Source organism: Spermophilus citellus (assembly GCF_964194105.1).
Source record: "Spermophilus citellus genome assembly, chromosome: 15".
Lineage (NCBI taxonomy): Eukaryota > Metazoa > Chordata > Mammalia > Rodentia > Sciuridae > Spermophilus > Spermophilus citellus.
Genome location: NC_138195.1, coordinates 82017131 through 82035851, shown reverse-complemented (window position 1 = coordinate 82035851; position 18721 = coordinate 82017131). Strand labels below are relative to the sequence as shown.

The window sequence follows — 18721 nt, the reverse complement described above, 5'->3', positions numbered from 1 at the left end:
GGCTGATTCATAGTTGGGTTGGAGAGGGAGCGTGGGAGGATTAGACAAACAATAGATAGGACAGAGGGGTAGGAGGGGAAGGGAGGGGGCATGGGGGTAGGAAAGATTGTGGAATGAGATGGACATCAATACTTAAGTACATGTATGAAGACACGAGTGGTGTGACTATGTACAACCAGAGATATGAAAAATTGTGTTCTATATGTACAATATAAATTGTAATGCATTATGCTATCATATATAACAAATTAGAATAAAAAATAAAGTAATTAATTTTTTAAAAAAATTACCTGTACTCATTCCCCAGTTCTTTACTTCCTTTGTTGGGTTTCTTTCTATTCTAACTTTGATCTCAGCATTCCATAAAATTTAATATCCCCTTAACTATGGTGGATATAGCTCAGACCCAGCTTTGCTTGAATTTTTAGGATCTTTTAACAGTGTTAAACTTACCTTTCTTGAAATGCTCAGTTCCTTTGGCTCTGTTTTTATCATGCCTTTTGGGTGTTCCTGCCTTCTGGGCCACGCTTTCTTAGTCTCTTTATCAGGCTTTTCTTTCTGTCAGAAAACCCTCTTGTGTTCAAATTTTGTCATTCCCTGAGTGATCCTAATTGTTCCTCTAATGTGCATCAGATTCTTTGAATCATTATTGTCAGCCCTTTTTGCTTAGCTTTAGGCGCATAAGTACCAAAAACACCTTAAACTTTAATATATCCAAAATTGAGTCCTTTCTTCTGTCCACGAATATGCTTCTTCTTTCATGTTCTGGGATAAGTGATGAGTTTAGCACCCAAATGACTGTCTAACCCAGAAACCTGGGGGTCATGCTTGGCTCTTCCTTCCCTCCTCTCACATACCTAGCCAGTCCCAAAGTATTAGTGATGTGTCCTGTGTTTAATATCATTCAAGTCTGTTTACTTTTTTATATTCCCTCTCCTACCACCATCATCCAAGCCATTGTCGGCTCCCATCTGGAAAACTGCAATAGCTCATAAACTGATTTTTCTGTTTACTTTTTCTCCAGGACATTTCCTACACTATTATTAGCATAAACTTTTCAAAAAGAACGTTTTCTCAAAACCTTTCAGTGATTTCCCATTGCCTCAAAGATTGCCTAGGAAGTTCAAATGCCTTAGCATGGCTTGTGAGATTAGTGACCTGTTCCTTGCTTCTTCGTGCCTTCCTCTTTTTTACTCTTATATTTCAGCTGTAATTAACGGATTTTTAAGGCCTGTCAAGCCCTTGTCAAGTGGTAAGGATGTAGTGAAGTCCTGATTATCATCAATGCTGAACACCTATCGGTACCAACCATAAACCCTTCTCCTTTTCCCTTTCCAGCTTTAGCACATACTCATTCCTCTTCCTGGAACTCATTTTGAATTTTTCCCACAAACTTCTGCTTTTCTTTTTTCCTTTTTTTTTTTTTTTTCTTTTTGAAGGATAACAAATTATGGCCCATAAGCCAAATCTAGCCCACCACCTCTTTTTGTAAGTGCAGTTTTCTGGGCATCTAGCCACACTCATTTTTGTACATATTGTCTCTGGCTGTTTTCATCTACAGTGGCAAAGTGGAACGATTGCAACAAAATCCATATGCCAAGATGCCCAGCTTATCTACTGACTGGACCTTTGCAGACAGTAAATGCTACTTTAAGTATTAGTTTGACCATCACTTATATGAAGTTAGGCAACTTGCCGTGTTTTCATCAGAAACAGTTATCACACTTGTGTAATTTCCCTTCTTGATTAAAAGTTCTTTGAAAGCAGGAGCATGTAGGCCCTGCTCACTTATACTCTCAGCCCTTAGTTCCTATCATTTTATTCATTCATAAATATTTGGATGAATGAATAAAAGTACCTTTATAAAGCATTGCATTTAAATTGAAAATTTTAATGAAATTTTAAAATTCCCAAAACCATTAATTTAATGTCTCTTAATAGTCTCATATTTTCTGAAATATAAACTTTGTTTTTTAGAGGTAAGCAAGAAATTGAAAATTTGAAGGAAGAAATGGAAAGTCTTAATTCTTTGATTAATGACCTACAAAAAGACATCGAAGGAAGTAGGAAAAGAGAATCTGAGCTACTGCTGTTCACAGAAAAGCTCACTAGTAAGAATGCACAGCTTCAATCTGAGTGCAATTCTTTGCAGTCACAATATGATAAACTTTCCTGTAGTGAAAGTCAGTTGCAAAACCAATGTGAACAAATGAAACAGACAAATACTAATTTGGTAAGTATAAATATATATATGTAACTCTTGAAACAACTAACATGAAACACAGATTAAAATTTCCCCATAGCATAAAAATGTAGTAGTAGTTAATTTAAGCACTTTTCTATTGGCACTGACTTTCTGGTAATTTCAAATGCTTTAAAAAAAAATGTTGCGGGCTGTAGCTGAAGCTCAGTGACAGAGCACTTGCCTAGCATCTGTGAGGCACTGGCTTTGATCTTCAGCATCACATAAAATAAAGGTATTGTGTCCATCTACAACTAAAAAAATATGTATTTTTAAAAATGTTGTGTTTTTCCTTTCAACTGACGTGATTCGTAATAAATGTTCTCCCTAAAATAATAAAGAAGAATGTTTCACTTTTGAAAATAAGAAAGCCATGGTTTCTGTCATTCTTAACTAGAATCATTATATATTTTTTTAAAGGTAATACTTTAAATTTGTTTTTAAAAATAGTTTCAAAGTGGTGTAATATTTCCAAGTTATTAGAATGTCTTCAAATTATTCATAAAAATAGTTTGAGTTTGTGCTGGGATTGTGGCTCAGCAGTAAAGCGCTTGCTTAACATGCGCGAGGCCCTGGGTTCGATCCTCAACACCACATAAAAAAAAATAAAAAATAAAGATATTGTGTCCACCTAAAAAAAAACTAAAAAATAAATATAAAAAAATAGTTTGAGTTTTTGAAATTGCAAGAATTCGAAGACCTGTGTCACAGGTAGTTTTGCATGTGCAGAACAACACTCATTTAGTGTATCCCTTTGCCTCACTATATGAGAATTTGGAGGAGCTCAATAAATAAGGAGGAGTGATAGAAGACTGTCTCTCAGGGACCATATATTTTTAAGGTTGTCAATTGAGCAATAATAGAAATAAATATATGATTTAAAAGTTTTTTCATTTTATCTTACTTAATATTCAGGAAAGTAGATTGTTAAAAGAGGAAGAACTTCGAAAAGAGGAAGTCCAGACTCTGCAAGCTGACCTTATGTGTAAACAAATGGAAGTTAAAGCATTGAGTACCCAGGTAGAAGAATTGAAAGATGAGTTAGTAACTCAAAGACGTAAACATGCCTCTAATGTCAAGGATCTTACCAAGCAACTTCAGCAAGGTATAAAATTCTTCCTCATTTAGACCTTGAATATATTTGTTTCTTTTAATCATTAAAGATTTTATAGAAAAATATATTTCAGGTTCTACCACATTTACTGGAGCCATTTATTCCTTTTTACATATTAATTTTCATAGATAAATTGCTAACCTTGTAGTTCTATGAATTGCCTGTCTTCTATACTAAAGGATATTTATTCACAGAGCCACAGAATATAAGAATTGTGGTAGGTATTACCTTAGGGCAAGAGTGTCTAAACTTTTTTGATTACATACTTTTTTATCAGTAAAAAATATTTGGTTTTCTCCAATTTATGTGTTTATTTATGCATTTTAGATGTGTTAGATAAAAATAGAAATTTGAAAAGATTTATCTTTAAGCGTAAATAAAAATTGTAATATTTTCTACCTACATATGCCTATGAATTGATCTGTACTGCATTTAGGGTACCTGGATCTACATTTTGTCTCTAACTTAGAGATGGTTAAGACTTAGCTCTGCATCTGGGTCTCAGGAAACAGACCTGGAAAGGTTATAAATTACCTGAACACAACAATGGTCAACTAGAATTAAAACCCAGATTTCTTTAATTTAAAATGCATAGAGGTTATTGGGTATCTGTACTATGTGCTTGGACAAAGATGAATAAGACAAGTATTCCAACTAGCTATTCTCTTACCATTTTCCACAACTTTATTTATTTTCAAATAGGGTGAAATGTATTACTTAACATGAATATGTTCAGTTATTTGCTATAAGAATTCAGTTGTTTTTGTACTTATAATTGAAGGGAAATTTCTGGTAGGATCCTCTAAATCTGTCAGGACATCTATCTATCTATCTATCTATCTATCTATCTATCTATCTATCTATTTAAAGTTGTAGATGGACACAATACCTTTCTTTTATTTATGTATTTTTAATGTGGTGCTGAGGCCCTAACCCAATGCCTCACACATGCCAGGAAAGTGCTCTGAACCACAACCTAGCTTTTGTCAGGACTATGAAAAGTTAAGTTCAATACAACTAAATGATGCCAGTGTCAGTTATCATAATGTCATTTTTGTATATTTGGTATTTGACCTGTACAATTCCAAATGTCATTTTATATGAATGACATCTACAGCTTTCTAAGGTAGGTATTCAAGAACTTTGTCTTATTATTATTATAGTCTATGCCATTTTTTACTAAGTGAATTTAGCAACTAAAATCAGGGATGGATGGGATGGTCATGATGATTATTGTAAGTAATCCACTTATTTTTCCTATAGCACGAAGAAAATTAGATCAGGTTGAGAATGGAAGCTACGATAAAGAAGTTAGCAGCATGGGGAGTCGTTCTAGTTCATCAGGTAAAAAAAAAAACACAATGGTTTTAGTTGTTATTTAGTAACTGAATATAAAAATAAATAGCATTTTGGGTCTTAAAAAATATTGATATGCTTTGTTTCCTTTTGAAACATAAAATATTGAAGTTTTATATAATTATTTTGTAATAAAATTTGGGATTCTCTCTCTGTCTCTCTATTATAACTTTTACATTATACTGTCTCCTAGGAATTGCACATTAGAGGGGCAAAATATTATCAGCTATTACAATAGTGGAAAAAATGTGTAGTAGAAAGAATGTGAATTTGAAATTATTGTTGCATGTTTATATCCCACCTCTGCCATTTTTTATTTATATTTTATTTATATTCTGTTCTATTCTCTCACTAAGTTGCTGAGGTTGACCTCAAACTTGCAATTCTCCTGTCTCAGCTTCCTGAGATGTTTAGATTATAGGCATGTGCCATCACACCCAGTTTCTGCAATGTATTATATAATTTTAGATAAGATACAGTACTTATCTTAAATCTGTACAGTGGGGTCGAGAAACAGATTTTTATAGGGTAAAGAGGACCAAAAATTCATTTCACTGGTATTGGTAAAAAATTAAGAGCTAACCATTGTGCTTACTATAATGCGCTGTTCTGAGTGCTTCACATATATTAACTCATCTAAATGAGATAAATATATTAATAATCTTATGAAAGGTAAATAATATTACTAATGCCATTTTGACATGAAGTAGCCAAGACACTGAGAGTTTTAAATAATTTGTCCAAAGTCACACAACTAATAATTGGAAAAGTAGGATTTGAACCTGGATAGATTGGCTCTGGAACATAATCTACTATATTCTGTCCTCCTTCTCCTCTCCTATATTTCCACATTCTGCCCCACTCTGTTTTTGGGTTTTTGTTTTTTGTTTTCTGTTCTCTTTTACTTTAATTTTGGTCTGACTTATAATTCTTATTCTTTCTCTTAGATCTTTTGTTTCTCTGTTGCTACTTTCACATCCTGTTCTTGAGAGACATAATAGACGACGCTTTGCTATTTTATTGCCAGTATACTCAGACACAAGAAGTTGGTTAGCCAATGACCTATGATATGTTCTACATCCAGCTATGTTAGGGTGAATATTTGAAAATGATACCAAAATAAATGATACATGAGATGAGAGTCTAGCATGCTAGACTCAAATAATATCTAAACTGATTTTTTTTTTTTTTTTTTTTGTATGTGTGCATATCATTTAGGGTCCCTTAATGCTCGGAGCAGTGCAGAAGATCGATCTCCAGAAAACACTGGGTCATCAGTAGCTGTGGATAACTTTCCAGAACTGGACAAGGCCATGCTGATTGAGAGGATAGTTAGGTTGCAGAAAGCACATGCCCGGAAAAATGAAAAGATAGAATTTATGGAAGATCACATCAAACAATTGGTGGAAGAAATTAGGAAAAAAACAAAGTATGTATTATTATGGTAGCACTATCTGTTCCAAGTGTATACTTCTCATGGTAAAAGCACTCTTTTCAAAAATCAATCATATCAAGAATTCTGTCTTTCAAAAATATTTATTTATTTAATTTGAGAAAGGGTCTCACATCTTGCTTAGGCTGGTCTCAAACTCCTGGGCTCAAGCATCCCTGCTTCTCAGCCTCTCAAGTAGTTGGTACTACAGGTGTGTGCCACCATATCCAGCTTAATAATTCTTATAATCATTCAGTTCCAAATATTTTATGATCACCTACTGTATTCTAGGTTTGGGGAATACAGAAATGAAAGAAAACATAGATCTAGGGCTGGGAGTATTGCTCAGTGGTAGAATGCTTGCCTAGCATGCATAAGACCCTTGAAGAAGACATAGAGTATAGTAGTGTGTTACTTGGCTTTTTATTTTCATGTTTATGACTCTAAGAGACATGTGAAGTTTTGGATATTTTTTTTTCCTGTTGAGCAAAATATAATTAGGTAATTCCTTGTACTATGCCTGTTAGCATTTATCTTACTGATTACTTACAGCCACTGAGTGAGAGTGAGTTCTCTGATTTTGCAGTTAAGTTAACTGGGGCCTAGGTAAAATCACTCTTATCTGTCAGGATTATCCTCTTGTGAGGGACAGACATTGAGCTAGAGATTCAGACCCAGCTCTGACTGACTCCAGAGCCTGTCCTCTCACTGATACTGTACTCATTTAAATAAGAGATGTTGCTCTTATATTGCAGGTCTTTTCCTAAGCCATTTTAATTTTAAATATGTTACTAAAAGTTTGCCTATTACTTTTTTAAAAAAGTTTAAAAATAGGAAAACAATATTAATAGAAATATGAGCAATAAAATAGTTGCTTAAATATTTTATGTAAATAAGGAAAGGAACTTAAAAAGCAGTGTATATATCATTAATCATGATAGAATAAAAGCAAAATAGCTGAAGAAACCATCTGAATAAGGAAAATTCTTTTCTAATGTATTAGGTTATTAGTTTAATAGGTACTTATTTTATGCTAGGCCTCTATGCTTCTGCTTAGCTGATTCTTACAAATTCCAGTATTTTTAATTCTTCAGGTACACAATTGATAGTGTCATTTTGTTTTGCAGAATAATTCAGAGTTACATTTTACGAGAAGAATCAGGCACACTTTCTTCAGAGGCTTCTGATTTTAACAAAGTCCATTTAAGTAGACGAGGTGGCATCATGGCATCTTTATATACATCTCATCCTGCTGATAGTGGATTAACACTGGAACTGTCTTTGGAAATCAACCGAAAATTGCAGGCTGTTTTGGAGGATACATTACTAAAAAATATTACTTTGAAGGTATTTGTGTTTCTCATTCACTTACCAATAAGTAAAATGGTGCCTCTTTCTTAGTCTCATCTGGCACTTAGATGGGCTAATTCTGATAGGTTTCTGTTACTCAAGAGATAAAAATTTAATGTTTTTCTATTTTGAAAGTATAATTTTCAAACTAAGTTTAGTTATTAGATAGTAGGATGAATTATATATTTTGCAATGGATGACCTTTGACATACATTGCTATTACAGGTCATTGTTGAAACACTTTTTAAGACTATGGAGTTTCTAGTATATTTTCCAGCTTTCTTTTATTTTCTGCAGCTATTATCTATTTGTTGAACATGGGCCTTGATAATTAGTAATGGGTTTTAAAAATAATTTTTAAATCTAATAATTAATCATTTTATGTATTGAATTGCTATAGCTATGATAAAAAGGTTAAATATGAGCTGGGCATAATGAAACCACCTATAATTCCAGCTCCTTGGGAAGTTGAGAGAGGAGGGTGTCATAAGTTCAAGGCCAGCCTAGGCAACTTAATGATACTCTGTCTCAAAATAAAATTTTAGAAAAGTGGGCTAGGGGATGTAGCTCAGGGATAGAGCACTTGCCTAGCATGTGCAAGGCCCTGGGTTTAATTCCCAATATCATAACTTTGAAAAGGACAGGTCTACTTTACTAAAAACATCTGTGTATCTAATTCAATTCACTAATTCACTTAGCATTTTTGGACTAATCACCACTCCTTCAGTTTCAAAATTTAGGCAAAAATAGTTCAAATTGAATCTTTTTATTTATTATACTTAGTAGTTTTGTTTTCTCTCTTTTTCCCTAACTATTAAAGGAAAATCTACAAACACTTGGAACAGAAATAGAACGTCTTATTAAACACCAGCATGAACTAGAGCAGAGGACAAAGAAAACCTAATACAAAGTTCTTGCCCAGTAAACAGATAAAAGCCACCCAGGAGCAGGTGCCACTGACCAGTGTTGTTGGAAACTTTTCCCTACTTTGTGTATAAGCCAGTCAAAATTTGTTTTGCTTCATCTGTATAAAAAAGTGTCCTTTTAAAAATGGATGCATTGCTGTGCATACTGTAAGAGTGTAGGCTTTGAGAAATTTGTTTTATATGGTGCAATACAACAGCCTATCATTGAGTCTGAACAACTTAATTTGCTCATAGTCTTAAGTGCTGAACATTACTAAAAGGGCTTTAAAAAAAACCCCTTCTTCATATTTTTTCCCTTTAAAATATGTCAAAAATTATTCATCTTTAAAAATGATTCATGAAAAGACAAAGAAGTGTTACTTATTCATTGATTTACAATTTGCACAACACCAAGAAAAGTAAAGACATCATAAAAATATTTGTTTCAAGCTAGACACAGTGGTGTGTACCTATAGTCCCAGCTACTCAGGAGGCCAGGGGGAGGACCACTTGAAACCAGGAGTTTGAGGCCAACCTGTGCAACATAGCAAAACCCCATCTCAAAATACATTTTAAAAAAATGTTTTGACACTCCAGTATAATATTTGGTTGTCTTTTAAGGATGCATTTGAGTACTTAAATTTTTGTTTTAATGAAAACTGAACTTAATAGAAAAGCCAGCTGTTGGTAAATGGCAATAGTTGGACATTGAATGTCTCTTGTCAGGTTTCCTTGTCTATCGTAGGTCCATTTTTTTTTCATATTTGGATTAATAGTTGAATTCTTAAAATCTTTAGTTACTTTAAATACGGTTTAAAATAACATGTTTATTGAAAAATTTTCTGTGGACTTCAGTTATATTTTAAAATGTGAAGTGGATCCAATCATTAGAACAGCGAAATGAATAATTCTTAGACATGGAAATACTTTAATTTTACTAACATTATATAAAGATAAAATGTACTAGTATTTTAAGGTACTTACTAAGAACCAGTTTCCCAAGAGAAAGCAGCATATGGCTTTGTTAACCATTTGAGCACCATTCTTCAATACTGATATAAATATATATCAAATTGGAGTGATCATGAAGTTCCCCCAAATGTGATGTTTTAGTATATTTATTTAAAACACAAAATAATTATATATCTAAAACCAAAGGAATTTTTAAGCCAAATTATTGTATTTTGTTGGATTTTTAGATATTTTTCGATATTTTGTTGGATTTTTACAATATTTATTTTAGATGTAGATTTAAATGTTGTAGTCATATCAATATTTGTCATCAGATTTTTTCTTACCTCCTTTTATTTCTCACCTATTATAATTTCTTTGACTTTGCATTATGTTTGGATTCTTTGTATAATAGGACACCTTAGCTCATCTGCAGGTTTGTTACCACAAACCTCATTTTTGTCTTAGATTTTGGCATCCTTCCCACCCCACCCACCCCCATCCCTGTGCAACGAAAAGAAAGTGAGCCTTGGGGGTGACAGATTAAAAGCCTTCAAAGAACTGTATGGGCTTTTGAAGTTGGACTTGTGGCAATGTCCTTTTAATGGGTTTTAACTTTTTTTTTAAATCAACTTAACATTGTTTAAAAGATAATTTAGTAAAGATCAGGTCATTTATTGTAGTGTCTTAATTTTTGTGCATGTCAAGTTATACATTGTCATCCAAAAGCAAATATCCTTTTTATTTCAGAATGAAAATGCACAAAGATGTTTTATTTTTAAAATAGTTATAAAAAGTATTAGTTTTAATGTGTCTTGCTTTTTATCAATAATAATTTATCAAATTAAAAAAATAAGAGGGTAAGTGCAATAAAATCAATTATTTTCCCATTTGTTTCTAGACATATGGTTGACACTCCAAAAGTCTACTTACAATAGGCAACATATCTAATTTTTTCCTGGTTTCTCATATGCTATAGATTCATAAACTATAAGATTAAAGTTTTTTCCCTCTAGGGTACAAAATGTATAATGGAGGCCAAATAGTGATCAGATTCATCGTATTCTATGCCTATACACTTTCAAATATATATACATATATATTTGATATAGTTACATATATTTCAAATATATATATATATATACACATACATACATTAGACAAAAATGAAGCATTCAGTATTAATATTTGTGCCACCATTTGCCGCCATTTTAGAGGAAAATTATTAAAAGCCATATTTTGGCGGTATTGTTGCCATTTTTCCTGATAAACTTAAGAAACTATGGAAAATTTTTGAAGGAAATAATTTGTTTTCTTTTTGTTCTTCATTATCTACTGCTTCCTTTTATACATGGATCAGGACTGAGCAAAGTACTGTATAAAAATATGCATGTATTAGCGATACCCATTTCTGTCCTGGTTTACGAACAGCTCCTGATGTAAGGATTTGGAGGGCCTTCCACCAGTTACTATATTGAATAGAGAAAGAGAAGAATGGGGTGTCCGGAGAATAATAAACCTGAGACCTACAGGGAATTTGTTTTATGTTTGATATTGTACACATCAATAGCTCTTTAGGTTAGCAATATTTTGGTATCTTTGAGCAGGAAATTTTTAGTGTGTGTATGTACACCTCATAGGTTTGATTTGAAAGTGAATACTTGCTGTGACTCCCAGTCTCTCATCCCATACACACTTTAGTCTGTTATAAGGATCAAAATGGTGGGTTTGGACAGAAGAATTAATTTGAACTTTGGTGGTTTTTGTGTTTTTTGGTTTTGTTTTTAATTATCATTTAAAGTGATTCAGGATACAAACATGTTATTTATTCACTTAATAAACACATTGTAAACCTACCTTATAGGTATTATGTTGCGATTAAACATCATCATAGAGAACTTATGGTCTAAAAAAAAAATAGCTGGGAGGCAGTAGGAACTGGCCTTTGGGCCTCTTAGCTTATGCCAGCCCTACTTGGCTGAGAAGAGGCTTACTCTACTTGGGCGTGTAGGTGGCTGAGAAATTTCACTCTGCCATGAAACTTGGGAAACTGAATCCTTGCAAAGGTATACTGAGAACAAATTGCTGTTTTCATGGTGGTTCTACACATTTCCTGACTTTTGTCACAGTTTAATGTTTAATTAGTAAGAAAAAGGAAAAAAATCTGAGCACCATAAAATGACATTAGGTTTTTACGATTGTACTAAATTATTAATGCCTATTTGATGTTCAAAGATGAATCTAATTGTTGTCACGCATTTTTCCAAGCTTTGTTTTGTGGTGTACTATTTTTTTCTAAGGATTTTTTTTCACTTTCTACATACAAACTTAGACCAAGATTTACCTACCAGTGAAAGAAGAAGAGGGCGGGGAAACAAGATGATTAGCAACCATTAATTTTATAAATGTTATATATGCTACCCTGGTGAAAATATTTTTATAAATCATGTTGTCATTCATATATTTCATGAATTTTGACTCTAGAAGCCTATTTTTCAGTTAAGATTTTTTTTTAAACAAAATGTTATTTTTTAACACTGAGATTATTAATTTTAAACTAACACCAGTTGGTGACACTAGAAACCTGAAATTTTTCAAGGCTGAACAAGAGAAACAATTGAAAAAAGTATCCAAACATGAATTTTCAGAAAAACAAAAATATAATTGAATATAAAAAATGTATTTTTCTTCTGAAATGGAATTCTTTTTTTAAATGCATATGGCTGTCCATTTTGACTGTGATGATGAAAATCCTTTATCTTCCAGAAGACATATGTGTGTGCATTGTATAGATAATCTTTAATTTAATTACACTGTTCATTTTGTAAATGTTTCTGTATAAAATGAAGCTTTTTAAGATTGCTCTGTATATATATTATACCAATTAAATAGGTAATGCCTGGTTACCAAGTTGTATTTTAATGGCATCTTTGTTTTCATGCATCACTCACTAAACAGACTGATTCTCCAGACTATTTGGCAAAGTTGATTCAGATTGCTTGAATTTTCTTTTTTAAACTGGACTGGGAATTTTCACTTTCTATAAAAACTTGATCCTTCCAATAGGATTAGGTCATGATTAGAGTGGATGAACAACACTAATAAAGGGATTAAGTTGAATGCCAGATTGTAGTTTAAATTTTTGTTCATAACAAAATTCAGCATTTTAAAAGATTCTGGGCCTGCAGACATGTGAACTTTTCTTATTGAACCTAATTACTTGATATATTCAGATTTTCCACAAACTGTGGAACTTACTTGCCCACGATGTCTGATTTTAATAATAAAGAACTAATTATGTGCTAAAATGGCATTAATTTAATCAAGTTAATATGTGTGATGGTGTGTGATATATTTTTCACATCACAAGGTGTTAGATTCTATCTCTAACAGCTCAGGTACACTTTAATTATGCTAATGAGGTAATTCTTAGAAAGAGTTCCCTGAAGTCAGAATCTGTAGAATATGGGCAGTTAATGAAGTGGAGAAGGCTTTCCTGACATTCTGGTTCTGGAGCCTGTGGTTGCAAGAGAAAGGAATACCCAGGCAAGGAGCATCAGTTGAGAAAAGCGCTATTGGCCTGTGGTTCTTAATTTAAGCCACAGAGCAGGAGGAAACTTGAATTGGAGGTATAGTGAAGGAAGGAGGCTTTTGTCGCTTTTGTCCTGGAGGCTTAAAGACTCAGACCTTTTGCCCCCACATTGGGCGCCAGTTGCCAGGTTTCTGTTCAAGACTAAAACACTCAGGAGTCACTCCAGGGGAACTGGTCTAATTGGGCTGTGGGAAATAACCACACAAGAGACAGAAATACCTTTTTCTTTGGGGTCGTTGTGATGGCTCCTCTGACCTTAAGGGTCCACAGGAAGAGAGCGAGAGCACGCGCTGACCCCTTTTATTGAGGAGAGCTATTCAAATGAGGCAAGGGGTCAGGTTTCAGGAGGCTGAGTCTATCTTCATGATGTCCACTGTCAGCAGGTTGACTGACATCTAGGTAGGCCACACTTAAGGGCACGGTAAGAGAAGGGGACACACAAAAGGTGTTTCCATGGAACATTCTATCCCAAACAGGGCAAGGGGTGATATCACAAAGGAACAGGTGAGCATAGCTCCACCCATGGGGCTGTAGCAAGACACACCCATGCACAAACACTGCCCCTGGAACCCAAGAAGGGTGGGGAAAGTCTAGCAGAATGCTGCCTGACACCTCAGCACCCAGCCCGGGAATGTGACTCAGTCATGTGCAAGGTTGGTCTCCCACAGGCTTTATCAATGCCTCTCCTTTCTGCTAACTATTTGAGTCCCATTAATTAGACTGCAGAAGCTAAAGTCAGGAAATTGGAAGCTCACTCGGATGAACTTCTTATATCCAAGTCGGGTTTTTCTTAATGGAGTCACCTTAAATTAATACAGAATGAGACCTGCTGCTTTAGGGCAGGCAGCTCAGGAGGACTGCTCTGGCTGACTGCTCATGGTTGAGTTTTAGTGATTCTGAGAACAATGCCCCCATACATGATGTTTCTGTCCCTACAGAGGTGCTCTATTAATTGCTTATTTGAGAAACTAGATTCATATTTTTTTCCAAAACTGGAGGTGGAGGGAAGAATACATTTAAGAAATATTCTATCTCTGAACAATTTCAGGGCTTTTTCTTTTTCCTCATTGCCTTAGGGCCATGTTTTTTGCAAGGCTACTGCCCCTAGTTGTACTCCAATAAACTACGGGATGCTATATTCAAGAGACAGAATCTCTACTATCTAAAGGTGCAAAAGTAGCTCTATTGGCAGTCTAGGATCCACTGAAATAACAAATTTACTTGTTGATAGTCATTTGCTAGGATGTTAATTTCTAGCAGAGTAACTCAGTATATTAAATATTAGGCTGGCTTTCCATATTTATTTCACTGTAGTTTTTGTCTTTAGTAAAAAGTTCAAGGGCAAAAAGTGGGCTGTGTGCTTATCCCAAGAAATAAACATTCTTTAAACCTGCCCTGCTACTTAGTGTTGTTTCCTGTTCTTGGTATGAACACCACCAAATGCCCCCTGCTGCCCTTGATGCTGTTCTGGAACTGTACTGCTGGCCACCTCCAGTGGAGAGCCTGGTCAGCATCTATTTGGCTCCCAGTGGAACCCTAGAGGTAAATCCCTTCTCTTCCCCAGAAGCCAAGTCTCCAGGGTCCATGCCCAAGGAGGGTGCGTCTCTGGGTCTCAATTACTTTGTTCCTGGATTTTGTGCTTTGTGTTAATTCCGGTGAGGGTGCAGAGAATTGTAGGGAGAGCTTGTGGGTGGAACAAGCTGTTGGAAAGGTCTGTTCCTAGTGTCTCTAGTTGAAATTCAGAGCTCACAGAAATAGCATTATATATAGTGGCTGCTTTCTTAAGAATTAGTTGCAGTTTGTGGATAAAAGCAGCTTTGCCAGGGATTGGAGATGCTGCTTAGTGGTGGAGGGCTTTTCTGGCATGCATGAGGCCCTGAGTTTGATTTGTAGCACCGCAGAATGTGTGCGCGCACACACACACACACACACGAAGCTTTGTGTGCTTGCTTGAAAACATTTATTACCTTTTTTTCTTTTATATAATTACATGACTTCTAAGCTCCACACAGGGCACCAACTTTCAAACACAAAAGTTGAAGGGCTGGGGCTGTAGCTCAGTAGTAAAGTGCTTGCCTAGCACATGTGAGGTACTGGGTTTGATCCTCAGCACCACATAAAAATAAAAGGTATTATGACCATCTACAACTAAAATATTTTTTTAAAGTTGAAACAGAAGTTCCAGGTGCCTTTCACAAAACTGAATGATCCACTGTCAAAGCTGTTCCTCAGGTTTAAGTGGTGAGTACTAGGAACTTGTATGGCTGCAAAGCACAAGTGTGCTGGTGGTTCTCAATGCGCGAGGTATGGAATAGGAAGAAATTATTTCCTTTTGACCCACCTAACCGCGCCCCTGCAATAGACTTAATGCCCAAAGGAACAACAGAACATTTCAACTGTCCAGAGCAGGTGTGGTTGTAATGGTCCCTTCCTTCCTCATCCCATTTGGATGGGCTTTTACCAGGTCAGACAATTGAGGAAGAGATGAAATAGAAAAGGGACAAAACTTGACCAAAATCCTCATTGATCAAGTTCACATTTGTCAAATTCCAGGTTAGATGGTGACAACGCTCTAACTCATGCTGCTTGCCACCTGAGGCAGGGCTGGCAGCTGACAGAGCTGGGAGTGCTCCATAGAGGATCCATGATGACTCCAGTTTCCTTCTATACCTTCATATAGTTAAACTAGAGAAATGGCAGTTTAATACTTACATATATAAAAGCTTTTTAAAAAGAGAGGGTTGCTGTGCTGAAGTCCTTGCAGTGGTCAACTTGGTGTGTGGTGGAGGAGTGTTGGGTAGAAGGGGTAGGAGGGACAGGGCTTTTTATGGAATGGCTGCTGTAATTTTTTTAGTATATTCACATATTATGTAATTTAAAGTTGACTTTTGAAAGTTTAAAAAAAAAGCCAATCCATTTTAGGAACCCATTACTGAAGAGTATACTGAGATTTTTTTTTCAGATAAACCTCAGATACTCGTTAACAGATAATACATATCAGAGTATCATAGTTTCTGGAAATGGGAAGCAGAGACCTTACCTGTTTTGGTTTTGTTCTGGGGGTAGGTAGGCTAAGGGCAAAGTTCAAATGCAGGGGAGGTCTGGAGAGCCATGATCCTCACTTCCTATAAAGCTGTCTACCTGATTCCATCCCCCAATGAATTTCAAAAGCGCTTGAGTAATTCTGAGTACTTGCTCTCAGCATAAATAAAATAGCTACATCTGTGGTCATCTATGTGCTTGGAGATGCTGTTATGTGTTTTATAAATTTGCTCAATGCTATATTTATTTAGAAAGCAAAGTAGAGTTTAGGAGCTATTCTGGTCAAAAATTAAAAATAGCAGGCTATTGCTTGGTATTTTAAAAATGTTCATTTCCTTTTGAGATGCTAAAGAGCACAAGTAAATTAAAAAGATAAACATATTAAGAGGGAGGGGGGAACTCCTAACTAACTGCTTTGAGGCTCAGACCATCCCATGTCTAAAACTGATAAAGCTCAGTTGTTCTCCCAGATCTTATAGCTAGGGATTTGTTGAGCTGGAATTTGAACTTGGTTTTAGTTTCCAGTGTCCCAAAATCAAAAGTTCTAATATCTCAGTAAGTGGGTTAAAAACATATTTAGATTTCTTTGCAGTAATATAGTTTTAAGAAAAAGCCCAAATAATACATCCATTTAAAGAAGATGTGCACCCATGAGTGTGTGATATGAATGATCTCTTGATAGGAGGCTTGGTACCTCTCTTCCTCCTGACTGCCTGACTTTCTTCTTCCTCTAACTGACTTCAGAGAAGAGAAATAAAACCAACCAGTAAATGTTTGGAGGGGAATCAGTTAACAGTCCACATTATAATTTTCTTGAGAGTCTGGGTAATGAATTGGTGTTGCTTTAGCTTCTGGAGTACATGTGGCTACACTTGCCATGCTCCACTCTGTTGATGACTCCTAGAGACACCTGGTCCTGCCTGCTCCATCCAAGGCAGCCAGAGAACACAGAGGACTCTGAAGTGTTCTGGACTTGGAACTGCCTTGCCACTATTGTGACACCTGACACAGTCACTTCTTTGAGCTTTAGTCTTCCGTTCTATAGATGCATGATAGAACCCACCTTGCAGAGCACTTCCGTGTACCACATGGGATAACGCATGGGCAAGAACTTTGAAACTGCAAAACTCTGGATTATTAAGCTAAATCTCCAGAAATAAAGGGATAATTTATTTCTGTAAATACAACTAGGTATTTACGTAGGTAAATATGACTAGAGGTATAGCTCACTGGTGGAGTATCTAGCATGTGCAAGGTCCTGGATTCAATCCCCAGTATTGCAAATAAAAAAAAAGATTATTCAAAATGTAGGGTGCACATGTATGTGCACTGTAAAAATTGTTGCTTTAATAGCATGGACTTTATGACAAAGTGAAAAATACTGTGTGTGTGTGTGTGTGTGTGTGTGTGTGTGTGTCTACATTTTGAGGGGTGGGGTATTAAGGATTTAACCCAGAGACACATTACCACTGAGCTACATACATCCCCAGTCCTTCTTATTTCATATTTTGAAACAGGGTCTCGCTAAATTGCTGAGGCTGGCCTCTAACTTGCAATCCTCCTGCCTCAACAGAAGGATTACAGACAGGTGTGTGCCACCTTGCCCAGATCTTTGTGAATATATAAAGATAAAGTTCTGAATGGTTACATGCCAGATACAACAGTGCTTTCCCCCGGAGAGTACTGGACTTTCACACTTTATGTTCTTCAGTGAGTAGGTATTTTTGTTGTAGTTAACTTTGGAAGTTTTATTCTAAGAATCATGTCCTGTGCCCCCAGCACTATAGGAGTGCATAATAAAAGGAAGGGGGAGAGGAGAGGATGTATTGTGATTACATTTGTCCTCTGAAAAGATCCCATTCAATTATCTGATTCCCTTGGAAGAGATGGAGTCTGGAAAGTAGAAGATGCTGCTGCACTTTGCTGAAAGGGAGCAGCGCTCCTTTAAACAGCATCCCCGGAAAAGATTAGAGTCCAATTCTAGCTATTTCATTTTCCAATCTAAAGACATCTGCAGCCTAATCCCATTTCTGCAGTGGATTGGTGGGGACATCAGTTGGTTCCTGAGAATGTTCTAGAAGAATGAAAGCACCCTGCATGCACTTACCACTCATTTCCAACCCCACCCCATCCTCTGCACAGCCGTGAGTGTCAGGAGGACACGTGTTCAGATGGCTGGAGCTCTTTCATTAATAATGTTCTATGTTCTCACACAGCTGTGTCCTCAGGGCCTGGGTCACCTGCAAATAGACTGGGGGTGGTTTACCCCGTTGTAGGAATGGAGCAGAAAGCGGAGAAAAGGCACTGTAGGAATTAGGATTCTTACCAATTCTAGTAAAAGTGCAGCATTGGCATGAGTTGCATCCTACCAGTGCCCTTGGCAAGGAGGTCTGGGTGTTGACTCTCCAGCCCCCACTTTCAGCACACAGTGCTGGTGAGAGAAAGACATAAACGACGGGGCTGAGCCTGGGGCTCAGAGGTAGAGCGCTCGCCTAGCATTCGTGAGACACTGGGTTCAATCCTTAGCACCACATAAAAATAAAATATTGTGACCACCTATGTCAAACAAACTAATAAATAAATATAAAAGGGCATACACGAGCTGGTGTCTCTGCTGTGTATACTGGCTTCTGCTACATTTAATAAAGCTTCAACATCAATATTTTTTTTTGCATAGGCTACATTGCTTTCAAAGCAATATAGACAAGTACTACTTCTACCTCAATTTTTGTTTTGA

At 35.8% G+C, this 18721-nt stretch overlaps 1 protein-coding gene across 1 annotated transcript in view; it reads left to right on the top strand.

Moving 5' to 3' along the window:
- The window catches only part of CCDC186 (coiled-coil domain containing 186), a 49725-nt gene extending 39870 nt beyond the window's left edge, over nt 1-9855 (top strand). Inside the window, exons 11-16 of the mRNA XM_081268055.1 lie at nt 1978-2233; nt 3158-3347; nt 4620-4700; nt 5931-6141; nt 7272-7491; nt 8315-9855. Coding sequence (XP_081124181.1) covers nt 1978-2233; nt 3158-3347; nt 4620-4700; nt 5931-6141; nt 7272-7491; nt 8315-8398 — 1042 coding nt within the window. The 3' untranslated portion in view covers nt 8399-9855. The remainder of the gene's footprint in view (nt 1-1977; nt 2234-3157; nt 3348-4619; nt 4701-5930; nt 6142-7271; nt 7492-8314) is intronic.
- Nucleotides 9856-18721: the final 8866 nt, after the last annotated feature.